The sequence below is a fragment of the Cynocephalus volans genome, chromosome 9, assembly GCF_027409185.1.
Source record: "Cynocephalus volans isolate mCynVol1 chromosome 9, mCynVol1.pri, whole genome shotgun sequence".
In the NCBI taxonomy this organism is placed as follows: domain Eukaryota; kingdom Metazoa; phylum Chordata; class Mammalia; order Dermoptera; family Cynocephalidae; genus Cynocephalus; species Cynocephalus volans.
Window position 1 is genome coordinate 150,884,751 of NC_084468.1, and position 22,129 is coordinate 150,906,879.

At 49.7% G+C, this 22,129-nt stretch overlaps 1 protein-coding gene across 1 annotated transcript in view; it reads left to right on the forward strand.

Annotated features, from left to right (window-relative positions):
- The first annotated feature begins 5,913 nt into the window (after positions 1-5,913).
- Positions 5,914-22,129, forward strand: part of ZXDC (ZXD family zinc finger C) — a 36,479-nt gene continuing 20,263 nt past the window's right edge. The window contains exons 1-7 of the mRNA XM_063108384.1: positions 5,914-6,736; positions 8,070-8,222; positions 8,321-8,399; positions 9,382-9,512; positions 13,806-13,976; positions 17,499-18,169; positions 20,016-20,100. Of these exons, the coding sequence (XP_062964454.1) occupies positions 5,929-6,736; positions 8,070-8,222; positions 8,321-8,399; positions 9,382-9,512; positions 13,806-13,976; positions 17,499-18,169; positions 20,016-20,100 (2,098 nt within the window). The 5' untranslated portion in view covers positions 5,914-5,928. The remainder of the gene's footprint in view (positions 6,737-8,069; positions 8,223-8,320; positions 8,400-9,381; positions 9,513-13,805; positions 13,977-17,498; positions 18,170-20,015; positions 20,101-22,129) is intronic.

The following is a 22,129-nucleotide window of genomic DNA, read 5'->3' on the forward strand; positions in this document are numbered from 1 at the left end:
GTCCACACAGTCCACGTGGAGGACGCAGCTGAAGAGGCAGAGGCGCCTGAAGTGTGGCGGCTCCTGGCTGTGCGTGGAGCTGCTGTGCCAGCCCCAGCCAGGCCCTGCCACTTTCTTCTGTCCTTGCCTATTAAAGCTGTCCAGGCAGGGCTTCTGTTTCACACAGTAAGTAGTCTCTAAATGACATGTCATCTGTCAACAGGTCTCCACACAGCACCCTGGTGCCCGTACCTGTGTAAATGTTTACAGACCAGGCCCTGGCATCATCTGTTTTCACCAGCACCTCCCTCATCAAGGACAGGCAAGGCTCCATGGCCAGCTTCGGCCGAGGCCTCTCCAGCACACACTATGGCCTTAGGCCCCCTCTTGGCTCCACACCACGCCATGCCAGTAAGCAGGCCATTTTCCTGGGCCACCACACAGCAGCCTGCTGCAGGCTGACAGGACAGTGGGGCCCCCTCAAGCTCCCTGGGGATTTGGGGCAGCTGGGCACAGCCTGGGTGGCCGTGGGTGGAGCAGCGTGGCTTCTGATGTGTCTAGGTCAGCCTTCTTTTTAAGAAAGCAAGGATGTGTATGTAGTACAGTTAGAAATGTTTTCATCAAAATGTTTAAAATAGAAACCAATTGGCCGTGATGGGCGTAGTCTTTGGTTTCCTTGAAAACTGGAAGTCGTGAATGGCTTGGGCCCCCTATTGCAGCCTTGGGGTCCTTACCCTGGGCAGCTTCTGCTCTCTGCCAACCCAGAGCCCCTGAGAGCTGCACCCTTCCCTTGCTAGCAAGCCCAGGTCAGGTAGGGAGGGCTCAGCTTTCCCAGAAGAGGCAACCACACGGGGGCTGGGGGCCGACTTGACCTGCCCTATTTAAGAAATGTTTAACTTTGTCACCAATGTTTACAAATTGGGAGATTTCACTTAAAAATGCAGGTTTCATTTAAAAAAAAATCAGGACATAAGGCCACACTGTGCTCTCACCATTCTGCGGCAGCGAGCAGCTGCAGGCCCCTGTGGGCCAGCCCTGCTCTCTCTCCCCACCACAGTCCCGGCCGTTCCCTCCTGCTCCCCACCAGTGAGGCTGGTGCGTCTGCTGTTTGTTCTGGGCACGAGCTGCTGCTTGTCTCACACACGCCTGCCTCCCACATTTGCATTACCTGCAAGGCCTCTGCTGGGACTTGAATCTGTGAGCTTTGGCAGAGAAGTTCCCTTTCACTCCCCAGGGAGCTCCAGCTCATCCCTGCTCATGTCAGAACTTGAGAAGTCCGCGCGCTGCTGTCAGCAATCTCAAAATCCGCATGATGCCTTTCAACTGGCTGGGGGTGCTGGGCACCCACCCATCCGGCCTGGTGGGATTTCTCCCTGAATGCAAACAAACATGACCAAATGTGTATCATCTGCGTTCCTTCCCCAGCTCCTCCAAACTACTTGCTACACAGCTTGTGGAGTGCAGGGGCGGGGTGGCTGAGGAGTCACAAGCATAATTTGGGGGAATCTTTCAGCATATTGAATTCATGTCTCTGCCTGAGACCCCACAGAATGCAACAATGTTGACAACGATTCAAGCCATCTAATTCTCACCAGAAATCTTGTCACTGTCGCATGATGAAGAGCACAGGGTGGCTCAGAGCAGGGTGTTAGAAACTCTCCTTGGATTTGGGTGGTTTGAAGGAGGGCGTAAGGAAGTGGGGTTCACTCCAGATTGTTTATTGCCAGAAAGTGGGGACAATTCCACGATTGGGCTTCTGAGTAAGTCCCACGTACAGGGAGAGGAATCCAGCACGAAGACAAGCAGCCGAGGGTAAAGAAGCGGCAATCACTTCTCTCAGCCGAGGGAAGGGGGTGCTTGGTGTTCTGCAGGTGGCACAGGGACCGTTTTGTCTGGGCTGAGACGCGGTTGTGAAGTGGCCTTGTTTTGTCTCACCGCATCGTGGTCTCAGCGTGGCCTTGGCTGAGGCTGTTTCCTGTGAGATTGTCACATCTAACAGGAGGACGGCCTGCCCCAGCCATGCACACAGCCAGCCTCCAGAGGGTGGGGGCTGCCTTTTTTTCTTTCTCAGTCCTCTTCATTTTACAGATGGGGAAACTGAGGCACAGAGAGGTTGTGGTGAATTAAAAATGGCTGAAAATTCATTCAGAACTCCTGTTGAGAGGTGGAGTCCTATTTCCCTTCCCCTTGAATCTACAGCAGCCTCGTGGCTGTTTTTAATCAAGAGAACACAGCAGAACTGAGGCTGTGCAGCTTCTGAGACCAGGTCCTAAGAGACAGGATCCCAGCCATGCTCCCCCTCTGAGTAGCCACCGAGCCGGGAGCACCTGAGCCAGCCGGCGGAGCAGCACCAAGGCCCCACAGCCAGCACCCACGCCAGCCTGTGACTTTCTGCCCTGATGGACATTCTGGCACTCTTCCTGTCCTATGTGGTAGCTGCAAGCCCACGTGGCATGGCATGTTCACTTCATGGCATGTGGCTAATGCAGCTGGGAATTGAATTCTAGAACTTGGTATTTCAATTCATTTAAATCATACTTACTTGTGTTAACATGAGACGCCTTTCCAAAAGCGCAATAAGGGTGATTTTTCCCACTTGAACATGTTCTAAAAAATTATGTTAGTCATTCTTGAAAAAACAGGAAAACAGGAAACATCCATATGACCAGTTTTTCATCAGAAATATTTTTTCTTTTATTATGGTAAAATACACATAACTAAATTTCCCATCTTAACCACATAGAAGTGCACAGTCCAGTGGCATTAACTGCAATCACATTGTTGTACAACTGTCACCACCCGTCCCTTAAACTTTCACCTCCCCAAACTGAAACTCTGCCCCCATTAACACTGACTCCCCATCCCCTCCCCCAGCCCCTGGGACCACCATTCTACTTTCTGTCTCTGATTTTAAAGACTTCATATAAGTGGAGTTGTATGTACAGTGTTTGTCCTTCTATGACTGACTTATTTTACTCAGCATAATGTCCACGTTGTTTGCTTATCCATGTTGTTATCCATGGTTGTTTATCCATGGTTCATCCATGTTGTTTATCATGTGTCAGAATTTCCTTCCTTTCTAAGGCTAAATAATTCTCCACTGTGTGTCTAGACCACATTGTATTTATCATGCATCTGTGATGGACACTTGGGCTGCTTCCACCTCCTGGCCATTGTGAATAGTGCTGCTGTGAACATTGGTGAACAGATCTCTCTTCCAGTCACTACTTTCAATTTCTTTGGGTATATACTCAGAGGTGGGATTGCTGGATCATATCATAATTCTATGTCTAACTTTTGAAGAACCACCATAATGTTTTCCGCAGCGAACAAAATAAATTTTTTAATCATAAAATTATTTTAAAAAGACTTGCTTGTGGTTTAAAACAGAACCAAATAGCGCCAAAGGCAGTGAAGTGCGAGTCATGGTCTGCTCCCACCCACTCCAGGAGCAGAAGGCACAGCAGCCTGTGTATCTTTCTGGATATTTTCTAAGCACATACATGCACACACACACGTGTAGTTTTCTTTGTTACACAAATGGGATCCTCCTAAACAATGTTCTGCATTGACTTTTAAAATACATTTTAAATGGAAACATACATAAAAATCACCATTTTGAAGTGTATGGTCAGTGGTCTTTTGAATACTGTGTTGTACAACCATGAACACTGTCTAATTCCAAATCATTTCCATCACCTCAAAAAGGAATCCACCACGGCTATTAGCAGCCAGTCCTAGTTCCCCTCCCCACCAGCCCCTGACAACGACTAATACACTTTCTGCCTATTCCAGATAGATTTACCTATTCCAAACATTTCAAATAAATGTAATCACACAATATGTGGTCTTTTGCGACTAGCTTCTTTCTCTTAGTATAATGTTTTCGAGGTTCATCCATGTTGTAGCCTGTACAGTACTTCACTCCTTTTTATGGCTGGATAATATTCCTTTCTATGGATAGAGCACATTTTGTTTGCCTATTCATCTGTGATGAATGCTCGGGTTGTTTCCACTTTTTGGTTAATATGAATAATGCTGCTAAGAACATTCACATACAAGGTTCTGTGTGAATGTGTTTTCATTTCTCTTGGATATATACCGGGGAGTGAACTTGCTGGGTTACGTAGAAATTCTCGGTTTAACTTCCTGAGGAACTGCCAAGCTGTTTTCCACGCAGCACCGTGCTTCACCATTCTTCATTCCCACACACAGCGTATGAGGGTTCCAGTTATTCTGTTATCTCGCCAACACTTACTGTTTCCTGTTTCTAAAAAATTACAACTATCTCAGTAGGTGTGAAGTGGTATCTCATTGTGGTTTTGATTTGCATTTCCTTATTGATTTATGATGTTGAGTATCTTTTCATGTGCCTATTGGCTGTATGTATTCTTGGAAAAACATCTATTCAAATTCTTTTTCCTTTTTTAAAGTGGGCCATCTTCTTACTTTTGAGTAACAAGAATTCTTTATATATTCTAGGTAGTAGATCCTTACCAGATATGATTTGCAAACTTCTCTCCTATTCTATGGGGCGTCTTTTCACTTTCTTGTTGGTGTCTTTTAACCAGAAAAGTTTTTAATTTTGATGAAGTCCAACTTATCTATTTTTTCTTTCATTGATGGTGCTTTTGATATTATACCTAAGAAACTATTCCCAAATCCACATCTGTCACAGATTTACACCCATGTCTTTCCCGAATAGCTTTAAGTCTTACGTTCAGATTTTTGATCTATTCCAGGTTAATGTTCATATCTGATGTGAGACACGGGTCCAAACCCGGCGTCTGTTGAAAAGACTGTTCTTTCCTCTGCTGAACGGTCCTGGAACAATAGGTTTTTAGAATAACTTCATATATACAATAGAAGTATCCTGTTCTTTTTAAAATTTTACTGCGCCTTAGTTTAGAAATTACCTTTAGTGACGATAAAGCATTCACCTGCTCGGTGAGTCGCACTAGGAGCACTCAGCAAGGCTATGGGCACCGGCCAGAACTAGGACAGCCCTGCAGCGGGAGCCCGCTCTCCAACGACGGTGGGCAGTGAGCAGCAGGGAGAGGACACGTAAGACAGTACGGAGGAGACGAGGAAGACGCGGGGCGGATGAGAAGAGGCTCGGTAAAGGGCTGAAGGGCACCGCAGGGCAGAGCCAGCAGAGCCTCCGCGGCAGGAGCGCGCGCGAAAAGGCGAGGGCGGGGCGGCGAGACCGCGCGGGGCGGGGGCGGGGCGGCGGGAGTGTGGGGGCGAGCCGGCGAGAGCGTAGGGGTGGGGGCAGGGCGGCAAGAACGGGCGGGGCGAGCCGGCGAGAGCGTAGGGGTGGGGGTGGGGCGGCAAGAGCACGCGGGGTGGGAGCGAGGCGGCGAGACCGCGCGGGGCGAGGCCGGGGCCGCGGCCGCGAGAGCGTGCAGGGCGGGGTCGGAGAGGCCGAGCCCGGCGGCAGTGAGCCGGTCTAGAGCAGGGTCCGACGCAGGGGGGGTCCCAGAATCTGCAAAGAACTTGGGCACCACGGTGAGCGGTGGGGCCGGCGTGTGGATCGGGGCACATATTCGAATCTCACTTCCGCCAGTTCCCTGCTAAGTGACCCTGGCAAGGGACTCCACTTAGTACTAACCCTTTTGCTTTCAGTACCCACGTGCAGAAGTACGACTCGAAGTCGCACGAGCCTCGCCCTCCCGGCAGGCAAGCAGACTCAAACTCTCCGGACTTGGCGCTCGGCGCGCCGCGCCCCTCGCCCCGCCCCGTCGGCCCCAGCAGGCCTCGCGCGCCGCCCCGCGGCTCCTACGCACGCGCGGCTCCGGGCCGGACTCTACGCCGGGCCTTGGCGCTGACCTCACGCGGGGGCCACGCGGGGGCCGCACGGCGTAGCGCGCACGGCGGGGCGGGGCGGGACGGGGCGCGCTCGTTCTGACGCTCTGAGACAGTGGCTGCGACAGGGCTGCTGGGCCCAAGATGGACCTGCTGGCGCCGCTCGCTGCCCCGGCCGCGCGCGGCCAACATGGCGGCGGCGGCGGGCCCGGCCGGCTGCGCAGGGGCCCGGGGTCGACGCTTGGCCCGGACCCGGAACGCCGCCGCCTGCTGCTGCGGCGGGGCCCCGGGGACGGCGGGCCCGGCCCGCGGCGCGGGGAGGCCCCCCGGCCGAGCCCGCCGCCCCCTGCGGACGGCGGCGACTCCTTCGTGGTGCTGCTGGAAGTGGCGCGTGGCGCCGCGGCCGAGGGCCCCGGGCGGCGGGAGGCCGAGCCCGGCCCCGGCCCCGCGGGCCGCCCGCAGCAGGGCCCCGGCCCGGGCGCGGCGCTCGCGGGCGGCAGCCAGGCCCCGCCCGCGCACGGCCCCGAGCCCGCGAGCCCCGCCGCTCCCCGCCGCGCGCCGCCGGGCTACCGCTGCCCCGAGCCGCAGTGCGCGCTGGCCTTCTCTAGGAAGCACCAACTCCGGGTGCACCTGCTGACGCACGGCGGCCTCCGGGCCCGGCGGCCCTTCCAGTGCCCTCTGGACGGCTGCGGCTGGGCCTTCGCCACCTCCTACAAGCTCAAGCGGCACTTGCGGTCGCATGACAAGCTGCGGCCCTTCGGCTGCCCGGCGGACGGCTGCGGCAAGAAGTTCACTACCGTGTACAACCTCAAGGCACACATGCGGGGCCACGAGCAGGAGAGCCTGTTCAAGTGCGAGGTGTGCGCCGAGCGCTTCCCCACGCACGCCCGCCTCAGCTCGCACCAGCGCAGCCACTTCGAGCCCGAGCGTCCCTACAAGTGCGACTTCCCCGGTGAGCGCGCGGGGCGGTCCGGGCGGACCCCGGCGGGTCGCGTCCGTGTTCCCCGGTGACGGCGTGGCGGGTTCGACCGCGAGCCTGCGCGCGTAGTGAGAGGCAACCTTCCGCGTCGCGTCGTGGAGGCAGTATCTGCCGCCCTGGGGCGCTTCCTTTCATGCGGGGGTAGTGCATCTTGAGGGCTTTGCGTCGGGTCGAGTCAGGTCGGTGTCAGGAGTGGTGAGGGGGCTCCAGGTGAGACAGATCGCAGAGGTAGAATCAAAGAGCATGATTATCGATTTGGGGGAGAGGGTTTCTTACTAAGACAGAGTCAGTGTTCAGACTTACCTGACCAAGTGTGAATACACCAGCCCCCAAAGGGGTGGGGATGGAGACCAAGTTGAGGCCAAAGAGGATGACTTTAGGGTGTTCAGGAAGATCAGCGTTTCTTAGCTAAACGCTCCTGGGGAAAAGTGGGGCTCCTCGGGTTGACCCTTGTGTGCAGTGCTGTGCAGCATATGAGCTGCGTGGTGGCTCACAGAACGGTGACAGCATGTTAAAGCCTCAGCAGAAGAGCTGCAGCAAAGAGATCTGGTCACACTTCTTGCACCCGCACATTGTCCACACTGTTTGAGCACTGAATATTTTTGTCAAAGGAGAAGTCATTATGTGGAAGGTTTGGGAATTGCTGCGGTGCAGGCTGCTTTGGCTGGTAGCTTGGCTGGGAGTTGAGCATGGAGGTGAAGGGGAAAGCCATGTGGGTGAAGACGACACGGCAGGGAGCGTGAGGAGTGGTAGAAGGAAAAAGTGGCCAGACAACGCAGTGGGGCTGGCAACTATAGAGGAGGTGGGGGAATTCGTAAGCGTGGAGGATGCAGTGTAACCCCAGGGGTGAAAGTCTGAGCTGCTAGGATGGTGTGTAACTCTGCAGAGTTCAACCCTGCCAGACACAATCTCGTTCCCTAGTATATTGTTTTTGTTATGAGTTTTTCTTGGGTCACATGAGCAGCGTTGCCATCTGAGTTCACGGAAGACACACTGAATGCACGCGAGATCAGTGCTGCAGAACCAGCGAGCAGAGCCTGTGATTGGAGGATTTTCTCTTGATTAGTTGCTCCATCTCCAAGTCACATTGCAACAGGTGGCCTGATGCCTATTGGCTGCTATCTGTCACCGCTATGGTAGCTATGACAAAGCCGGACATTAGTGGTCGTGACTTTTTAGAGAGTGTTTCTGAGTCATTTGTTTCCTTGTCTGCTTCAGTGTGAACTGGTCTGAGGTTGTGACTAACATTAGTTGTGTTGTGTGATTTTTGTCACACCATGAGCAGGGTTGTGTTTTCTTCTTGCAGGCTGTGAGAAGACATTCATCACAGTGAGTGCCCTGTTTTCCCATAACCGAGCCCACTTCAGGGAGCAAGAGCTCTTTTCTTGCTCCTTTCCTGGATGCAGCAAGCAATATGATAAAGCCTGCCGACTGAAAATTCACCTGAGAAGTCATACAGGTAGTGAGCTAGAGAGTGCAACATCGTTTGGACCCAAGATGTGTCTGTAGTAGCTATTGCATTTATAATTAGGCCATGTAATTTTTCTCTTCTATAAGGTGAAAGACCGTTTATTTGTGACTCTGACAGTTGTGGCTGGACCTTCACCAGCATGTCCAAACTTCTAAGGCACAAAAGGTAATCCTTACGTTTGGGTATGTGTTATCAGCTTTGAAAATGAATGGTTTGTCAGTTGCAGAAACCTATCGATGAAATATCTGTAGATTTTTTTAAAAGGAAACTGTAAGAAGAAAATTGCTTAGAATCTCATTACCTAAAGGCAGTTTTTATAATGTATACTTTTTTACACTTAATTGGCATACTTGGATTGGCCACTGAGCACAGTTCATAGAGCGCTGTATGATAACATTGAGGTCAAGGGTTCAGATCCCCATACTAGCCAGCTGCCTGCCCCCCCAGATGGCATACTTTATGTATGATTTCAGTTTTTTAAACTTTACATTGTAGATTGAGCTTTCCTTGTGTCATTACACACTTCATGGTGCTGACAGCCTTGGTGCCTGTGTCCAGGGTATGCTCAGCACCCTCCACGTGTCTTATTCCCTCTTCATGACAGCTCCCACATCGATGTTCTCTCTGCTTTACAGTGAGGCTCCGAGATGTTGGGTAGTTTGTCTAAACTTGCACAGGGGGGGTATGAGGGGTGTTAATATAAAAAGTCACTTAGGACAGACACAATCTGTATGAGTTGGCTTGAGGGGTTCTCTTAGCCTCACAGCCAGTGTTCCGTTCACACTTCTCATGGCCCTCAGTAGCTTGGAAATCCTGTTGATCACGAGTTTTCTAAACAACAGAAACAGCTTCATTGATACATTTGGGACTTAGCTGTTCATACATTGAAGTAGCACTAATTGTTCTGCGCCTGACTCTTGGGTCAGCTTAGTCATTAAAAAGTAGAAATTTCTAATTTGGGGGTAGCTAAATTGCAAATCTCACATGGACTAAAGACAGAATTAAGACTTTCTGGAATGGACTGATCATTTTTTTTAAATGCAAAGAGTTTGTAAGTTGTTATATTTTGCATAATTTTAAACAAGGAATCACCTCTGAGGCCTGTGACTTGTGTAATTATTGCTCCTTTGCTTTTCTGTTCTGGCAGGAAACACGATGATGACCGGAGGTTTACCTGCCCTGTGGAAGGCTGTGGGAAGTCATTCACGAGAGCAGAGCATCTGAAAGGCCACAGCATAACCCACCTAGGGACCAAGCCCTTCGAATGTCCCGTGGAAGGTAAGTTTTATTTTTATTTATTTATTTATTTATTTGGCAGCTAGCCAACATGGGATTGAAACTGGACTTTGGTGTTATCAACAGCACATTCTCACCAACTAGGAGGTAACTTTTAAAACGTTGCTTTGAGCTGTAAACTAAGTACCATGCCAATATTCGTTGTAAGTAAGTTGTGTAAAGGTAAGTTTTAGTTGCTTAAGGATAAGGTATAAGTCACAGCATTATCTTTACTTGGCTCATTGAGTTACTTGTGCTGTCTTGTGAGCAGTGTATTAGAAAGAGCATGGATGTGAGAATCAGAAGTGGTTTGACTCCTGGCCCTGCCACTCACCGGATCTGTGGCTCTAATTAAGTTACCTGTTTAATTTGGTGATTGTGAGCATTAGGTGAAATGCCCTGTAAGAAATTTCTGTTTATGCATCTGGCACATAGTTCAGACTCTGCAAATGATACGTAGCTGCTCATGTTGTGATTGGACGGCAGTAAAGCTAGGATGACTTTTTGAAAAGGGTATTAGAGAGTTTTTTTCTATAAAAAGCTGAAGGCATAGTTCATTTGCCAAAAATCTGTTGTGTGGCTCCTCCGTGCTGGCCCACTCCAGTACTGCAGGTGCGCTGGGAGTCAGGGTGTGTCAGATGGTTGCGAATCCCAGTTCTGCCTCCACCATTCCCTCACTTGCTGACCTCAGGCAGGCCGCTTCTCTGTGCCTTGGTTTCCTTATCTGGAAAAGGGAAAAATAGAGACCCATTTAAAGCTGGGACTAGTTCTTGGAGCACAATGAACATAGTACAAGAGGTATAACCAAGACACAGTTTCTCCTTCCAGCAGAGATTCAAGTGGGGCACAGACAGGTGAGCAGTGACATGTGGGGTGGTTCAGGGGCACAAGTGTTTGCCCGGACTGCTCTCAGGGGGTGGGAGCAGCCTCCCAGTCAGCTGAAGAAGGAGGAAGAGCTAGCCAGACACACGTGGGTGTGGGTGTGGGTGTTGGAAGCAGAAGGACCAGGGTGAGAGCAAGCCGAGTGCTTGAGATGGGCCAGTGATGTGATCGCGTGTGAGCTGCGGCTCACTCTGGCTTCGAGATTGAAAATAGGTAGGCTTGTAGGGAGATACTGCAGTCATCTGGGGAGGCAGGGTGTGCCTGGACTGGGGGTTGGCGGCAGGAAGGGAGAGAAACATCTCCACAACAGAGATTGGAGTCAGAAGTGACAGTACGTGGTGACGGTTTGCATCCAGATGGGGTTGAAGGAGAGGCAGTAGTTGAGGTCAGTATCTCAGCTGAGGTGGGGACGCAGGAGGGCTGGTGTGGAAGTGTTGCATTTTAGGTACCTTCAGCCATGCAAGTTGAGGTGCTCAGATGGCTGGAAATGTGCTGCTGGAGCTGGGAGAGCAGCAGGCAGTGCCCGAGAGGGGCCAGTTCTCAAGGAGCGGTGTAGATCAGCATAGTGGTTGGAAGCGTGAATTCCAGAGGCACACTGCTGGACTAGAGTCCCAAGTCTGCCACTTCCGTAGCTGTGGGTGCGTACACAAGCATCTTAAGCTCTCTGTGCCTCTTCCTCACCTGTAAAGTGGATGAAACGTCACAGGGTTGCTGTGAGACTCAACCAGTTAGTAAGTGTAAAGCACCTTGAAAACACCAGTGCTTGTCAGTTACTATTGTAGCAACTGCTGTTGGTTTTTAAAAGGCCTGGGGCAGAGCCCTGGGACTGCCACAGATTGAGGTGGAGATGTGGGTCCAGGAGTCCTGGGAGGGCCAGCAGGAGCACAGGGCCAGGATTGGGCATGTGCCTTGGGTGTCACCCACCAGATCCTCTGTGTTGCTGGAGAGGCTCTAGGGGGGTAACTCGGGAAGGGCTCTGCACCAGTCCCGAGAGGTGGCCTGAGGGGAGGCAGGGGATGCTTTGTGTTGACACTTTATGTTGAGGTGATTGAGGGGAAGAGGAGAAGGTGGGAGCTGGCTGCGTGGGGGGTCGTTTATTTTTTCAGAGCTGTCGAGGAACTTGGAGCACGTCTCGGTGTTGAGTCTAGAAGGAGAGGTTGGCACTCAGCAGTGGGTGGTTGAGAGCGCCCGTCCTGTGGAGCGTGGAGATAGAGTCGGGATCAGCCCCTTTTCAGTTTGACTGAGAGTTGACACCTCTTGAGTCTGGGTGATGGGGGCTGATTGCACCATTTTCTTTGCTGTGGTAGATGTTTGAAATGTTCTATAATAAAAAGTAGGAAAACAAACCAGGCCACCTTTTCCACAGTAACAGGAGGAGGTAAGGGCGGGGTGCAGGCAGTGATTGTGTGAGGGTGGACGATGCTGGGTTGCCGGCGGGTCAGTCTGAGTGGGGCCAAGGTCAGTGGGTAGGTGATGGGAGGCTCTCAAGGGTACACGTGGTGGTGTCCATGTCCCTTGTATGTGGAAGCCTTTCACACAGAATACAGGCTGGCAGGTGTTTGTGTAGTCATCCACATACGTGCCTAGCTGTGCTCTTGAGTGCGGGTTTGGGGCAAATTTGTCAGAGGTGGGCTGTTTGTGCCCCTCCTCTGGGTGGGGCTTTGCTTTGTGAATGACACCAATCTCAGTAGATAGATAGTGGTGCCATTAGGACATGCCAGCAGTTAACATGCATGGAGAAGTGGGCACACTCCTGGTCATCAGTGGAGACACAGACTAAAATGAAATGTATTTTGTTGCCTAATTAGCAAATATTTTTAAAAATGGAAGATCACTGCTGGCAGGAGTGTGGCTAGTGTCCCGTTGTGGGTAGCCCTTACCACTGGGAGAGCAGTTTGATAAAAGGTGTGTCCAGAGCCTCTGTCTCTAGAAACCTCACTGAGGACACCCACCTGGAAGAGGGGGTCCAGGCACCTGTGCACCCTAGAGAGCAGAGGACGCACAGCAAATAGCGCTGCATGGGTGAGGCTGGAGCTCCTGACCCTCTGTTGTGTTCCCAGAAGTTCTTTCATGAGCCTGACCTGGAAGCAAGTTTGAAGCTTTATTTGAAAATGAAATTAAGTTCAAAACTACACTTGGAGGCAGCCAAGGTCCTCATTCATCTGGCCATATCCTGTCTTTTTAGCCTCTTTTCCTAAAACATCCCCCTTCCAGGCCTTGGGCTCTGGCTATTGGGCCCCTGTCCCAAGGGTGTGCCCTGCATGCCATGTAGCTGGGCAGGTGCTCTGTCAGAGGCACTGCCTTATTTGCATCTCACGACACCCTTCAAGGTAGGTGTCTTCCCCTCTTACAGGGAAGGAAAAGGAGATGTGCAAAGGGTAAAAACATGTCTGGAGCCACACAACCAGCCAGCAGCCGAGCTCAAGGTGGGGTCCAGTCCCTCAACGTCCACCCCCAGGCTGGAACCCTGGTCTGCTGCCTTTCCTAGCCCTCCATGCCGAGCTTGGCCGTCCCCTCAACTAGAATGCCCTCTGCTTTGCCACGGGGTAGCCCTGCCACACGGCAGGGCCCCTTCACCTTAGACGCTCCCTGCCTCACCAGACCTTTTTCTCTTTTCTCAGGTGTGCTGTTTCCTCTGCTTCTAGAGTGCCTCCTTGTTTCAGCATGATTTAATTCTGCCTTTTGTTCCAACACTGATTGTTATGTGTCCCTACCAGATCACAAGCTTGCAGCATCCCAGAACCTCGCTTTCCCTGTCTGCTTGTGTTTGGGGCAGCGCTCCACCATAGTGGGAAGTCAGGCATGAAGGGACGATGACCATCAACCTGAGCTTGTCTTGTTTCCTTCTGTTGTCCCTCTCATGGGGATCTGAGGTGTGAGCGAAGAAGTGCCGTCTGCGGCTCTGCTTGTGGCCTGGCCTAACGAGGCTGCTTGATATCTCTGGGCATCAGCTCCCCAGTGCTGAAGTGAGAGGCGTTGGCTTTGGAGATCTGTTGAGACAGTTGTTTTCATAGCAATAGCTTAATAGAGATGGGTAGTATGAATTTTTTGCTACTGGGGTTCAAGGAGTTGTTTAATACCTAATTTGACTTAGTCTTTCCAATAACCTTATGTAGTGGCTGAAGAGAGAGGCACAGAGCTGGCCTGTCCAGGGCCACATGTCTCTGATGTGGCTGAGGCAGGCCTTCTTGCCTCCTTGTGGTTCTACTGTATCTCTTGCCTTGTAAGATCAGAGTTTGCTTTTGATGTTAATTCCTGGTGATGCTGCTCCCGGGGATGTTTGGTTTGTGTGCTTCGCCAGTGGCCCGTACATGGACATTTAGGTCTCATGGTTCTGACCTAATGAGGAAGTGCCGTTTGTTCTGGATCCTTGGTAATCCTCAGGCTTAACGCTTGATACTCTTTTTGTTTCAGGGTGCTGTGCTAGATTCTCTGCGCGTAGCAGTCTGTACATTCACTCTAAGAAACACCTGCAGGACGTGGGTGCTCCGAAAAGCCGTTGCCCCATCTCCAGCTGCAACCGACTCTTCACCTCCAAGCACAGCATGAAGGCGCATGTGGTCAGACAGCACAGCCAGCGTCAAGGTCTGTGCGCTGGGTCCCTCTTGGGGAGCTACAGGGATGTGTGTGCCTGATGTGGGAGGAGCCCAGAGTGCTGCTCCTCTGGCTCCCTTGGAGCTTGGCTAGCACAGCGGGGTCACAGCCCAGAGAGCGCGGCTGCCCCCGTGTGGCCTCCTTTGCACTGTCTCTGCCCTCAGTCCCTCCTTGTCTGTCTTTGAAGGGCTTCCACTCGGTCAGCTTTTCCTAGCGTGGGACCTCTGTCCTGAATTCCGAGCCTGCCCCCAGCATTCCCACCTTCTTTAGCTCCTCTCCTTCCAGGGCGTGGTGCTCTCTCTGAGCACTGAAGTCTTTGTCCTCTTCTCCCTCCTGCTGCAGAGTTGATTTCTTACTGCTGAGGACTCTGTTTCCTCTAGGAGGCAGGACGTGTTTCAGGAATGGCTGGGGAAGTGGGGGCTGGAGAGGAAGGAGGGATGAGAGAGGAGCCGCGACAGTAGTCCAGGGACACCTGACTAGGAGGATTCTGAGCATGCAGGTGCCTGGGCATTTGTCGCCTTTGTGGCATGGGACTTAGCAACCTGCCTCTTTAGGCCTTGTCCACAGTCCCGCGGGCAGGACGTCGAGGGTGTCTGGGTGGCAGTGATGGCTCTCTAGGGCATGGTGGAGTTGCTGTTCCTGGCAGGAACAGGTAGTGCAGAGTTGCTTCTGCTGTGCGGAGTCCCTGGAGGCCATGGGTGTTACTAACAGGCCCTCTTCTCCATGACCTGTGTGGCAGGTAGTACTGGCCTTGGGGCGCAGCCTGTTCCCAGGTGCGATCCTGGGCAGGGGACAGGCCTTTAAGCCCCATTTTCCTCATCTTTAAAACAGGGAAGGCAGTTAGAGTAGTTCTCGCCAAGTGTCTCGAGTGCCTAGTGCAGAGCTCGATGAGTGGTCAGGGCCCAGAGAAGATTGTGTCCTTCCTGTGGTTTCCTCTGATCCTATTTAGAAGAGGTCCCTCAGTCCCTCCGTTGGGTCCAGGACACATTGTCCTTTCACGGTGCACAGCAGTATTATTCAGCTTTGTATTTCAAGAAACTGCCCTTCCTCTAGATGCAAAGTGTCTAGAGGATGGGGAGAGTACGGGTCTACCTGATTCATGTTGGAGGGTGTGACCTTTGCTCTCAGAGGCCCTCAGTGACCAGGTTTCCCTCTCACCAGCTCTGAGCTGGTGTTACTCAGGCCTGTCTCCTTGGTTCCCGTCAGTCCCTCTCGCAGTGCACTTCCCCTTTCCAAATATGGCGGATCCCAGATGAGCTTTCCTTAAACTCCAGTTGCATGTGAGACCATCCAAGGTGTTTCTGTAGTGCCCTGTGTATCCCAGGGTCGTATGTATGATGTGACATTGATTTATTTGTGTCACAGGCAGATAACCAGGTATTGCAGTCCTTGCCTAGAATGTCTGATTACTGTGGGATTAGGCCAGTCCCTTAATGTATTGTTTCAGGACCTGCACACTGGTCCTAGGCGTGCTTTGTCACTGCTTTGTCATTGATGAAATCGAGGTGGAAAGAAGGGCCTGCCGAGGTCATAACAGACAGGAAGTGCTGGAGCCAGGACTTGACCTGGGGCCCGTTTGCCTCCTGGCATTGCGTTGGTAACTATTGTGTTAGACTCTGTACCAACTTATGTTTGTTTAGCAACTTTTTAATATCTGGCCCTTGTGTGTGTCAGGTCTGAAGTAAAAGTTTGTGGACTTAATAAAATGCTAAATAGGAAGTTTTTGAATAAATCGGCATCTCTGTTTGCACTGAGATTATTATTAATCTTTTCATAGGGAACTGAATCCTCAAGATAGGCAAGAGAATTTTTGGAAAGTTTTGAAAAAGTGACATAGGTTTCCATTTTTTTTTTTTTTTTTTTTTAAAGATGACTGGTAAGGGGATCGCAACCCTTGGCTTGGTGTTGTCAGCACCACGCTCAGCCAGTGAGCGAACCGGCCATCCCTATATGGGATCCGAACCTGTGGCCTTGGTGTTATCAGCACCACTCTCTCCCGAGTGAGCCACAGGCCGGCCCAGGTTTCCATTTTTAATTTCTCCAAAGAATCACTACCATTTTCTTTCAAAATGTTTCATTGATACTGAGAGATATTTATTGAAGAAGTGATACTACACTACTTTTTTTTTTAAACGTTGAAGTAATATGACAGTTAAACTCAGAACTTTTATTTTTGGTCTAGAGTAGATTTCTGTCATAGATTTGTATCAAAAATATAATAGACACCCTGACTGGGTGTTCATAGCTTGAAAGTATGAGTTTGGGGTTAGCTGTCAGTTGGTTTGGAGAAATAGATGCAGAGAGCCCCGAGAGAACCTCTGCCCTCTAGGCCAGGCACTGGTGTGGTCAGGAAGCTGCAGTGGGCTTTCTTGGGGAAGAGTAACATGGGCCTTACATCCTCTTCTGCACAAACACATTGTGCTCCCATCTTTCCACGTGCTCGAGTTGTGTAATTTGGTATGACTGGCGTGTACTTGTATATAAACCCCCAACTTGAACATTCGTTGGAATTATTTTGAAGTATGTTAATGTTCATTATTCCCTCAAGGATATTCTTATTAAATCACTTAATTGAATAACAGATAATAAAATATTTAAAGAGCATTGTGACCAAAAATTAAGACTCTGCATGAATAGGAATCTCTTGGAGTTATTTCTGCATAACTATTAAATGCCTCATAAGGGCCCTGTGCTGTGTTAGGTTCTGCCCCACAGGTGGGTCAGGTGGGCTCTCCACCCTCAGCATGGCTATAGCCTGGGGGCGGGGTGGGGGGTGAGCAGTTGGAAATGCAGTGGGGGGGAGGGGGGCTCTGGGAAGGGAAGCCCATCAGGAAAGCTCCATCTAGGGGGCATGTCTCCAGAGTGTGGGGCGGGGTACCTGCTATTTGAATTCTGTGCAGCTGCTGAGAGCTGGGGCTTTGCTCCTGCCCAGAGCCAGGCCAGGCAGGCCAGTTGTATTCTTGGTCACCCCCAGATGGCTCGAGTCAGTTTAGGGGTGGCGGCTCATTGTGTAGTGGGGCACAGAGTTTGACAAGATATGAGCCGACCAAGCTGATGCCAGAAATATCCCCAGAGCCAAAGTTTAGCTCATCATTGGCTTTAGAAGACAGTGTACTGGGGGAATTTGCACAGTCTTCTCAGGGCTAGCTACTGTGGTGTAGGTGAAAGAGCTTTCAAAGACACGGATCCCAGTCTTACCTTACCAGCAGATGTGACTTTAGGGAAAACATTGTTTAATCTCTGCAGTCACTTTTCTGGAGAAGTGCCAGTCAGCTCGATGACTTGAGGTGTGTGGAGAGTGCCTGACATGTTGTCAAGTGTGCCTCCCCTCCGCGGGTGTCGGTCGCCAACAATATGCCGATGTAGGTCCCAGTTAGTGACGGTGGGCAGCGAGGTACAGGATAGGACAGTAAATGTTGCCCTGAGGGGTTGCTTGCTAACATCTTGAGCATAAGCAGAATTCCTTTGTCTCCCAAGGTCATAAAATAACCCGAGTGTTCCTTCCTTTTTCAGATCTCTTACCTCAGCTAGAAGTTCCAGGTTCTCTTACGCCCAGCAGTGAACTCAGCAGCCCAGGCCAAAGTGAGCTCTCTAACATAGATCTAGCAGCGCTGTTTGCTGACACCCCTGCTAACGGTACTAGTTCTGCAGGCGGGTCAGATGAGGCTCTAAACTCTGGAATCCTGACTATCGATGTCACTTCTGTGAGCTCCTCTCTTGGAGGGACCCTCCCTGCTAATAGTAGCTCCTTAGGGCCGATGGAGCCCCTGGTCCTGGTGGCCCACAGTGATATTCCTCCAAGTCTGGACAGCCCTCTTATCCTTGGGACAGCAGCCACAGTCCTCCATCCGGGCAGCTTCAGTGTGGAGGACGTGCAGACTGTAAGTGCAGGTGCATTAGGCTGTCTGGTGGCTCTGCCTGTGAAGAACTTGGCTCAAGACACCCCACCTTTGACCTCCAGCAGTGACTTCTCAGCGTACATCACCACACCGACCTCTTCAAGCACCCCCCGAGAAAATGCCAGTGTCCCAGAACTGCTGACTTCAATCAAGGTGGAGCCGGACTCGCCTCCTTTTCCCGATGCAGTTGGGCAGCAGGAAGGGTCTGTGTGCTCCGGCCCAGCAGAGAGACATGGTGCTCAGGAGGACACAGAGCTCAGGGCATGCTCCGGAACCTTCTATTTGGTATGAAGCACAATATTCAATCACCACCACATAGCTCACTGCTCTTATCTCAGTTTTGAGGGTATTCTGGATTAATGCTTTCTATGCAGACGTTTCTCACTGGTTTGCAAAAGAATGGAGCCCTGAACTATGAGTCTGGAAATCTGAATCTAACCTCAAGTCTGGAAGTGACGAGTTCTTACGATCTTGAGCAAATCACTTATCTGAGCCTTAAATTCTCATTTATTTCTAAAATAAGGGGATTTGGCTAGATGATTTCTAAGGTCCTTTTGGGCTCTGTGATTCCGTGATAATGTGTTTCATTTTTTGAAAAAAATTGGGGTACTTCGTCATGTTGGAATGATTTGCCTTGTGCTTTCCACTTGAGGACAAGTCCTATACGAGGATGAATCGCAACATAAAGATTTAAAGGACTATCTTTGAAGGTTTAATGGGAACTTTAAAACCATGTCAAAATATTTTTAAAAATTAGAATTAACAAGAAAAAAAATGGGAGTGGTTATGAGCCTTTTCTGTTGGAGGGTTCTAAGATTCTTCTCCAGTGTTGAGTCTGGACAGTCAATACACTTTAATTTATGTCAGTTGTACATTTAATGTAACTATTTAACATAACTTGACTAAAGCTTCTTAGGAGAGTCTGGCTCTCACTCTCACACGAGATGATTACATGGGTTTTTCTCTGTGGCACAGGTTAAATTTGATGGTGACATTTACATTCAAAATGTTACATCTTATTTTACCACAGCACTAAAACATAGTCTTTTGAATCAGGATAAGTTGTGAGGACACACAGTAACTGGTCTTCCGAGGAGCCAACTTTTACTCTTTCAGTCTAAGAGAGGGCAGCCTCTCTTTCTCTCTCCGTTCCTGCCATCCTGCTTGTGGGTGGCACAGTCCTGCTGGCTAGCATTTGCTTTGGCTGCCACAGCAGTCGCTAAGCGGACAGGTGGCTGGGTGGGGATGGGAGGTGGCTGCAGGTGAGAGGTAAGTGGGAAGGCAGTCCCTGGCCCAGGGACTCGGTGCATGGGGAAAGCAGTAGCTCTCTCGAGCCCTGCTGCACCTCCAGAGTTGTGACTGTGGGTGGAGGCGGAGGCGCCGCCAGACCGCGATCCTAACCCCCTGTTCATTTTCTTGCTAGCTGTGTGACGTTGGGCTACCTCGCTTCTCTGAGTACAAATGGTGTGTGGTGAATGGGTTACAGGTATGCCACGAGCTGTTGAGGGCTGTTCTTTTTCTTTTTTGTAGTGATAAGTATTAAACCGTTTTTTAAATAAAACATTCACAGTTTTACAACGGTTTAAGTCCTATTTGAATACTGTTTGTCTCGCTCCCTCAGTTACCTTACTGAGTTCAGTAGCATAATGACTGGGTGTATACGACTGATCAAGGCCCCTGCCACCAGGGTGGCCTCTGCAGTGGGTACACAAGGCAGGACTTGCCTGGGTCTGCGGGACAGTAGGTGGCACGTGTGACACGGGGGGGGGTTGCTACTGTGTAGTCACAAGTCACCAAGGGAAGGTGGTTAATGTTTTAGAAAGCAGAGAAGTATGTAATTCATTTTATTACAGTTTCTGTGTAATATATTTTAATATGTTTTAGATTTTGGAGGAATAAACTTTGCTTCTCTGGATAATAAAACTATGTATATTGTTCCAACTCTGATTTTGCTTAGCTACCACGGTAGCTGGACGCAGCATTTGGTTCTTTGCGTTTGCTGGGGATTCTGAAGTCGTTATTGGAGTCCTAACGTGCTCAGGAAGCAGACTGACGACGTTTCTGTAGTTCCCTTACTACCCTTCCTTTGCTGTTCACATCAAGTGACTGACACACTTTTCTTTGGTCTCAGGAAAGTGGGGGCTCAGCAAGAACTGATTACCGAGCCATTCAACTAGCCAAGAAAAAAAAGCAGAAAGGAACTGGGAGCAACGCAGGTGAGGCCGTGTGTGCTGCAGTGCTGGGGTGAACGAGGGGCAGAGAGCGCTATGTTGCAGTTACAGGCAGAAGAGATGCACAGAACAGGTGTTTCTGTGTTCTTATTTTACTTTTATGTTCAAAATGCCCTTTTAACACTCCTTAGTTTTATGTGAACTTAATGAAAAAAGTAGTAACAAAATTCCCAGCATCGTTATGAACATGTTATATTTACCTAAAAAAAGCTGTGTGAAAGTTCGAGGTCCAAACACAAGTGTCAGTTACCTGACAGGCTCCTCAGCCAGATGAGCAAAGCAGGCCAGTTGTAACAGCGGAGGGGGTCCTGACTGGCTGCTGGCCCTGACCTTGGTGTGACAGAGACCCTGGGGGGGTTGCCACTGTCCCCAAGGGCAGTGGTACATGGAGCCAGCCCCTGTGACCTGTGGCATTGTGGCCCCCAGTTCAGAGTTATGTTGAAATCTTCTTTTAAAATGTCAGCAACTTATTTGAATTTTTAAAAAATACTATGTGGACCAAACAAGACCTGGTAGTTTGTGACCTCATGGTTCTGTCCCTCTTGAAAATAGAGTAGTGGGGCACAGTGCTTAAAGGAAACTGGTAAATCCTTTTATGAAAGTAACAGCGAATTCTTTTAATACATTATTTTTGTGTATTTCACTTGTCTTTTATGTTTATTTAATATTTATTTTTAAAATATCAAGGGATACGTAGAGTCAGCAATACAATTTTCTGTCTTGCTCTCTATTCTTAATAGCGTCATAGGTTTTCATTTAAGATAAATAACTCCGTTTTCTGTCGTTTTCTTAAAGCATATATTTCCCTATGATGCCGTACATGTCAGTGTGAATAGTGACTTAGGAAGGGATTCCTCCGCAATTCAAAGGGTACCAAGATGGACTTCGCAGAGATAATGGAAGGAGGTGTTGGGTGGAAATCTGTACAAAGAGTTCACCACATGCTAAGCAGAGTTCATGAAGGAAGCCACATGCCTTTATTGAACCTGGTAGACAATCTTCAAGGAAGAGGAGTGCTACAAGCATTTGAGTGTATAACACATGGTGCATTCATTGCATTGCAGTGATATCTATAGAGGTGGTTTGATTTTTTTTTTGTTGTTTTGTTGTTTTTGTAAATATTTCAGAAGTATCTTTAAGAAATACAGGCACTTTAAAAAATTATAGCCACATATTGTATCACTTCTTTAAACATTAATAGTATTTCCTTAATATCATTATCTACCAAGGGTTCAAATTTTCAGTTGTCCCAAATGCCGTAATGTTTTTTGTAACTGTCTGTTCAAATCAGAATACAAATAAGGCTCACACAGCACCATTGGTTGATAGAGATTTAAGTCTCTTTTCAGCGGCAGGTCTCTCCCTCTGTCTCTCTCGTGCTTTTGTTGAAGAAACTGGGTTCCTTGTGCTGTCGAGTTTGCCAGTTTGGATTTTGCTGATCATGTCACTGCGGTGTAGTTTAACAGGTTCCTTCATTTTTGGTGTTTCCTATAAATTAATAATTACACCTAGAGGCTGGATCTGCTTGATTCCTTTGGGGCAAAGAGGGGGTGGTAGAACTTCTTTGCAGGTGGTGGAGGCCACTGTCCTCTGGTGGTCTGTCCTTCTGTATTGTTAGTGGCCGCTGGTGACCACTGACTAGACCTGTTAATTCCTTAGGGGTTGCAAAAAGATGAAACATTGATTCTGTTCTTTTTCAGTTATTAGCTGGAATACTTATACTTCTGTAAAGAGCAACTTCTCAGTTCGTTACCCTGAGGTACAGTTCATGTAAGAAAGTCAGGATATTTGCATCTTTTTCTTTATCAGTTTTCAAATAATGACTTGGTTTCCTTAGCCTCCTCAAGTGATAGTCAAAATATTTTAACACGGATTTAAATATGTTGTAGACTTTTATGAGAAGTAGTCATCTGGTACCTGCCAGGCATCTGGCCTTCATATATGCGGTAGTGGGAAAGTGTCTTGTAAGGGTGAAGTCCTACCTCCTCTCACCCACGTATCCTCCATGAAAAGC